The 7,402-nt window shown below is 46.2% G+C and overlaps 1 protein-coding gene across 1 annotated transcript in view; it reads right to left on the bottom strand.

Moving 5' to 3' along the window:
- The window catches only part of SLC12A8 (solute carrier family 12, member 8), a 48,248-nt gene that overhangs the window by 2,551 nt on the left and 38,295 nt on the right, over positions 1 to 7,402 (bottom strand). The window contains exons 9-11 of the mRNA XM_009996213.1: positions 5,744 to 6,419; positions 4,809 to 4,906; positions 1,880 to 1,997 (exon numbers count right to left, since the gene is read on the bottom strand). Coding sequence (XP_009994515.1) covers positions 1,880 to 1,997; positions 4,809 to 4,906; positions 5,744 to 6,419 — 892 coding nt within the window. The remainder of the gene's footprint in view (positions 1 to 1,879; positions 1,998 to 4,808; positions 4,907 to 5,743; positions 6,420 to 7,402) is intronic.

The following is a 7,402-nucleotide window of genomic DNA, read 5'->3' as shown; positions in this document are numbered from 1 at the left end:
ACACTGTGGAGATCATTCCCACTGGAGGGATGGGAAGACAGGAGGAGCTGCTCAGCTGATCTCAGCCACAGTAGCTGTGGCCTCACCATTCATTTCCTCCCATCTGATCCCATGGAGAGCTGGTTTAGCTTATTATGCCCACAACTAATGTTTCTGATTTCTCTGTAGTTTCCTGCCCTGGCTCACTGCAGGGGCAGGGAAGTGCCAGAGCTGGCAGCAAAAGCAGCAGAGTTTGTGGTGAGGGACAGGGAGAAGAGCAGGGACTCAGTAGGGCCTGCTGGATTTGGCTTAGGCTGTTGAGGAGAAAAAGAGAGAAGGGTCATGTCAAAATCCCAGAGTATTTCTGCTCCCAAGGTCTTAATCTAGTCCTTAATCCAGAGGATCTCTTGAGCCAGTGTATCCCAACCTTTTTAGGTAGAAGGGTCATTCAGCCTTCTGAAGAACAAACTCATGGATCATTGGATGCCATGTGAGTACAAAATAACCTTCAGTCCCAGCCAAATAAGAACCAGGCTGAACTTTGAGCATTCATTTCTAACTTTTCCCTGCTGTGTACTGTTTTACTGTATGCATGGGAATACACATGCAAAAGAAATAATAATTAAAAAAAAAAGTCTAATTATGCTGCCATTATTCAGATCACTTTCCAAAATCCTCCACATACTGAGAAATTCTTCTTAGAGTAATTTTTGGTAAATGTTTCAAAAGCAAGTGACAGAGATATAAGATAGTGAACATACAAAGGCAAAGAAAATTGCAAAGCCTGAAAACATTCTTTTTGTCTTGTTTAATATATGGGGACTGTAAACAACTTTGTTATAACTGCTAAAAGATAAAAATCAGCAACTACTATCCACCATCTCAGCTCTTTTTTACTGTTCTATACAGATAAATAGAATATAAGTCATTTAGAGCAGAAAGACAAGCATCAGTGAGTGATGTTTTGATGGTTACTGAGTGACAACTATTTTTTCCTTTCTCATCCTTTGGGTGTCTGAAATCCAGTCTGTACTTACCTAGTGTCTAATCCTCTTCCATCCAAATAGACACAGGGAGCTATTTCTGCATGGCTTAGAAGAACTATGGACTCAAGTTCTTTTTACTTTTCTCATCTTGGTTTCTCATCTTGGACAAACAATAGCACACTGTGTGCAGGTACGTGTGCACACACACACGTGTGTGTGTAAGGATGTGAGTCCAGGCACGCTGAGTGTGTCACCCAGTGCCTTCAGGGCCACCCAGCAGTGCAAACCCCTCGTGCAGCCATGCCAAGGAGCTGTAGGGTCTCCTGAGCTGCCTTCTGAATGTGCCTCACTGTTTAATTTTTAACTCACTTAAGCTGATCACACATAATGCCCTCCACCTATTTTCCCAGATTACGTTCCCAATATGCTCAACCTGTTTAGTTCTGGAATCAAAAGGCTCTCTTGTCCTGCAGTCAGGAATGCTGAAATTTAATCAGATACTTGTCGTAATTCCCATTTTCATTAAGGCTTTATCAGATGGGTTTAGGTGGATTAATTAAGTTTATTAAAACGCATTTATGGCAGATTTTTCTCATTGCTGTGATACATTTACAATCTGCCAACACTGTTAAGTCTTAGTAAAAGTACCTGCTCTTGCCATGTAAAGTACAATATATTAAAGCAATAAGCTGCAATGTTCAAACTATGGAACCAGCACTAGCAACAGTTACAATCCAATATAAAATTAAAGAGTCAGAGACAAAATGTACTCTAAAACCAGCAATGAAACAAAACCCCAGCATTCATTGTGTCACCTGCATATTAAACACAGGAGTCTGGATTCCTAATTAAGTTAAAGTTTAATGAATTTGTAAGCAGATTTAATAATACAGAAAAAACAAAAAGATACTCACCAAGGGGGAGTCCTGGGCTCACTTGGCCGATGTAGAAGTACAGAATCACAGCTGCACCCAGGCTGACAAGGGTGTAGATCCACTGAATGACAAACATTATGATGAGGGACATGATTGCCTGTTGGAAAGACATGGTTTGGGGTTACCCCAGAGCCTGTAAGATAATACACTGATGATGATCTAACAGTCGTTCTGCAAAGCCCAGCAGCTCCACCAGCCTCCTGCTCTGGCTCTGTGTGCAGTGCACAGGGAGGACCACTCAGCACCAGACATGGTCCAACACCCCATCAGCACCTTGTTCCACAACCTGGCAAGATAAGCAGGTACTGCAGCTCTAAGGAAAACTCTTTGATGACTGAGGCAGTGCTGGGGTTTTCAGGTTGTTATGAGAACACGAGGAATTTCTCTTCTTATTTTTTTTTGTCAGGAATCCTGCATCTTGGTTTTAAATGCTTGAAAAAAGAGTGGTTTGATGGCACCTCCACATCTCCATCTCTCTCACAGTCTTCTTGAGAGTGTTGTGCAAGACACAGGCACAGGATACAGCCACTTGGCACAGAATGGTTTTGGTTGGAAGGGACCTCAAACGTCATCTAGCTCCAATCCTCCTGCCATGGGCAGGGACACCTTCCACTAGATCAGGTTGCTCCAAGCCCCGTCCAATCTAGCATTATCCAGACAAGTGTTTCCTTTTAGGTGTAACCCTGGTGATATCCTGGGACAGGTACACACCAGAGGCTCTCCTTGCCCAGCCCAGATACTGCCCACAGGAAGAATGATGCCAGCCACAACCATGTGGGCAAATGGATGCTCCTGCACATTGGTGATTTAGGTCAGTGGTGCAGCAGGAACCCTGGGGAACCACGTAATCTCCTCCCTGCAAACCAATCCATGGTGCATGGCTTTTGGAAACACGTAGAGCATTTCCATCTGGTATTACCAGAAAAGATTTGGGAATGGCATGGCTGAGGTTTCTCAGTAATGAGGTCCTCCAGTCATAAGGAGCCTTGTTTGGCCTCATTGTTCGAAGGAGGGACAGCACACATTTCCAGTGTCATCTTCAACAGCATGCAGGTAGCTTTCAGAGGGCTGCCTGGAGACCTAGAGGCAGCATGGGCCTCAGGTCTCTGCTTGGACTTCTCCAAGAGGAGTATCCAGAGGCTCACTAGCTCAGGAGGCAGATTTGGCTCAAGCAGCATAGGAATGGGGGCAGGAATAGGCTCCTTCATGGATCATCGGGGTAGGAGAGCAAGGGGCAGCATGCAAAGAGCTAGATGGGTCCAGTCTGACACGACTGGTGAAGCTGGGAGAGGGCAGAAGGGAAAAGAGCCCAGGATGAATAAATGCATCTGATTTTTGTCTCTGTGATTTTAATTAGACATCATTGATCCCTTCTCAGCTCTGCTGCAACCTCCTCCAAATCTGACTATTGACAGGAAACCAAATCTGCCCTAGTGAACACGTCAGTCATCTCTGGAAGCAAATTCCCTGCCAACACAGGGACCTGACTGCTCTGCTTGAACCTGCACTTGGGAGCCACCTTAGTTACTGAGCCTGGAGACAGCACCAGCATGCAGCCTCCTAAAGATGCCATCACTAGAGAGGAGCCTCCAGCATCTGTCCCAGCTCTGTCACCACAGTCTGGTGGGACCCCTCATGAGAAGCTGGCTGCTGGCAGCAGCACCAATTTGAAAAGTAGGTGTCAAGCTCCACCTGAGGATTAAACTAAGAGGTTTTGGTGTGTTCGAGTGGGTTTGTTACATTTTACACACAACTATGAAATCCCCAGCCATGCAGCAAAGCCATATGGTTCATTCATTATGCATATCTGAACCTTTCCCTGTCATCTGCCTATTAATCCCTCTTCCCAAGATGAATTTAAACATCCTAAACTCCTCAGCAGCTTGAGACAGAAGCTACTGCAAAGTAACTTATTCTTTAGAGTAACGTTAGTGCAGAGGGAATGCCCCACTTCTCTCCCTCAAAAGGTGGAATTGCACAGCCAGAATGCTGCTATCAGGAAGTCAGCACTATTGAAACCCCACCCTGAGCTTCCAGAAACTGGCTCATACATAAAAACAACACAGCTTTGAAGCTGGTGCGTCAGTCCATCTCACAGCAAGAAAAAGCAGGTTGGCTCACGGTGAAAGAGGGAAACTGATTTTTTTTCCCAGCCAGCCACGCATCTGGAGGCCCCAACGTAAGAAGGACATGTAGCTCCTGGGGAAAGTCTAGAGAAGGACCACAAAGATGATGAGAGGGCTGAAGAAGCTATGAAGACAGACTGAAAAAGCTGGGGTTGTTCAGCCTGGAGAAGAGAAGGCTCTGGGGAGACCTCATAGTGGCCTTACAGTGCCTGAAGGGGCTAAAGGAAAGCTGGGGAGGGGCTTTATGTAAGAGCATGTAGTGATAGGACAAGAGGTAATTGATTGAAACTGGAAGAGACATTAGGTAGAAATTCTTTAGTGTGAGGGTAATGAGACACAGGTTGCCCAGGGAAGCTGTGAATGCCCCATCCCTGGAAGTGTTCAAGGGCAGGTTGGGTGGGGCTCTGAGCAACCTGGTCTAGTGGGTATCTCTGTCCATGCAGAGAGGTTGGAACTAGATGATCCTCAAGGTCCAACACAAACTATTCTGTGATTCTATGATCTTGAAAGTCCTAAGATGCCAGGCTTGGAATTTGTGTATTTTTGTTTTGGGATGGGGTTTTTTTGCAGGTGTTCTCTGAAATACTGTGCCATTTGGCTTTCTCTGAATTAGAACTGCTGGATCCAAGGTACCTTAAGTACTTAAGCTCAGGTGACCTGGCATAGTAGAAACAAATGCCAATTTAAAGTACTGGAGTGCATTTACACTGCAGTAAGGGATGACTTTCCATCTGTTTTCTACAACCACAAACCAGCACTCAAACTAAAAGAAAATTACTTACACCAGCCAAGGAAACCCAGTGGTTGCAGAATTTAGAGTAGAAGGATTCTGGCATTTGCTGAATATCCAGCTCTGGAATTTGTTGTTTTATAGATGATTCTAAAGAAGAAAAGAAAAAAAAAAAAGATACATTAGAAAGGTGCTAAAGTGGGTTTGGGTTGTTTTTTTCCTACTTTCATTGCCATATTGCAGAAAACCAAAGCAAAAATTCTAGCTGATAACTGAAACTGGGACACAGAGTTTAACCAAATCTTCTAAAATCAAATAAAAAATAAATAGATAAATAAATATTGTCAGCTCTAGTGCTGACTCCACTTGAAGGCCACATCTGCCCATCTCTGCCTCAGTTTCCCTATTTGTGAAAGAAAAGAAATAAGGCTTTTCTTCATTGGAAGGGTTTATGCACCTTCATTGGATAACACTGATAAAACACTACAACTCTGAGATGACAAACTGCAGGCAAGCACACAGGACCAAACACCCACAGGGGCCAACACAGCACATTGAAACCCTGAGCTGTGGATGTTGACCCACAGGCCCCACCAGTGGCACAGGGACCACTGCATTTTGACAGCCTGAGTTTCAGGCTCACACAGCTCCATCCCTCCTGCCCTGCACCAGGATGAAGTAAAACCCCAAGATGCACACCAAACCTATTCAATGTACAGTGTTAAGTGTGCATGTGTAGAATAATGAGCATATAGAAAACAAGCCTACACTAAATATAGTCCTGCCTGCTTTCCTGTGATTAATCTTCCTTAGGAAATTGCACTGGAACTTCTCCTGTGATGCATTGCCATGAACCCTACCTGCCCCTGCAATAAATGATATTACTGCTATGAATCATTGAATGACAGCCCCACATAAAGCTAGTTTCACACCTTCCTCCAGGAAAGCACCATGAACATGGAGCTGCCTGTCTCCTACAGCCCTCACCTTCCCCCCTCCGGCCAGGGAGCACGGTTGCCTCGCTGCAGAGCTGCTCCCCTGGCTCCAGGATCCCTGAGCTGTGCTGGGCATCCACAGCAGGTGATGAGCACGGGCCTGGGTCACACCAACAGCTCTGCTCAGCCAGGTCCTGCTGGTTCTCCTTGTGGGGCTCCACAGTCTCATTCCAGCTGCACTGAGCCAGGGGAGCATCATGACGGAGATCCAGGAGGAAGCTGTCTTGTAACGTCTGCTTGGCTGGCTTCTTTGCCTTCTTTTGTTTGACCTTTTGGGTTAAATTCTCGGCTCTGTCTTTTTTGCAGGCTCCTGGCTCACTACAAAATGGTTTAAAAAGCTGGTCCATGTCTTTCCTGAATTCCAGCAAGGTGCCATTTGATCGGCTCTGAATTACTCCATCTGCTGCATGGCTGGAAGACTTGTTGAAAATTAAAGGCTGGGAGGAGTGAGCAGGCTGAGTGTTTTCCATCTGGGTCTCGTCAGGTTTCTGCTGAATGTTGTAGCTCAAGGAGACAGAGAAATAGGAATAGTCTACAGCAATATACGTCAACATGAAGTTGATGGTGACTATGGGAGCAAGAACGTTCACTTGCCCAATGAAGACAAAAGCCATAGTGATGACACTTGTTAAGCAAATGGCAGCCACTGGAGTCTTGTTGGGTCCTTTCTAAAATTCATAAATAAAACAAAGGTAGATTTAAATTAATAAGCTTAACAAGCCTTGCCACATGGCTTCCCCACTTGCTCTGCTGCCATGGGTGGTGGTTACCTGGGTGCTCTGCAGTACCCCTCTAGTCATTAAATGCATACTTGTGCAAGCAGAAGCTCACCAGCTTAATTACTGAAAGAACAGGCTGGAAGCCCAAAGCTGCTGAGCTCCCACCTCACCTCTGAGCCTTACTCAAGCTTTGTCTTTGGAAAATACATCCACACTCACTCCACATCTCTGTGGCAAAACAATGCCATGAAAGCAGCAAATTAAGCTTCAGAGAGATTTGTGGGGCATATGGGAAGTCTGGAAATAAAACATGCTCATTAAACTGTTTGTCTCTAATAAGTCTCTACAAGACTTAGCCTTGCTTCCTACCCAAAGGCTCCCGTGCAACTTTTGGGAAGGCTCCGACTGCCAGAGGCAGCCAGGGAGGTGCTTCCTGCACAGAGCTCTGCCTGCACAGAGCTCTGCCTCCAGCTTCTGGTCCTGCCCTGACCCAAGGCTGAGCTAAATACATGGTCTGCTGAGCCCTCTGCACTTGGGGTTTCTTTCCCTCCTTTCTTGCATCCCAGCTGCATCTGCTGGGTGGCTGGAGGAATGCAGCAGAGCTTGGGCAGCTGAGGAGGCTGGAGAGCAGGAGTCAGCCCCAGTGATGCTGGGAGTGTGTCAGGAAGGCAGGCAGCCAAGAGAAACTCCACCTGCTCTTGCTAAATACATGGTCTGCTGAGCCCTCTGCACTTGGGGTTTCTTTCCCTCCTTTCTTGCATCCCAGCTGCATCTGCTGGGTGGCTGGAGGAATGCAGCAGAGCTTGGGCAGCTGAGGAGGCTGGAGAGCAGGAGTCAGCCCCAGTGATGCTGGGAGTGTGTCAGGAAGGCAGGCAGCCAAGAGAAACTCCACCTGCTCTTCTCCTTTGGGATGGGAGGAAAGCAGGGAAAGA

Source organism: Chaetura pelagica, unplaced genomic scaffold (assembly GCF_000747805.2).
Source record: "Chaetura pelagica isolate M959 unplaced genomic scaffold, ChaPel_1.0 scaffold3, whole genome shotgun sequence".
NCBI classification, from domain to species: Eukaryota; Metazoa; Chordata; class Aves; order Apodiformes; family Apodidae; genus Chaetura; species Chaetura pelagica.
This window is presented reverse-complemented; position numbering and strand designations above follow the sequence as displayed.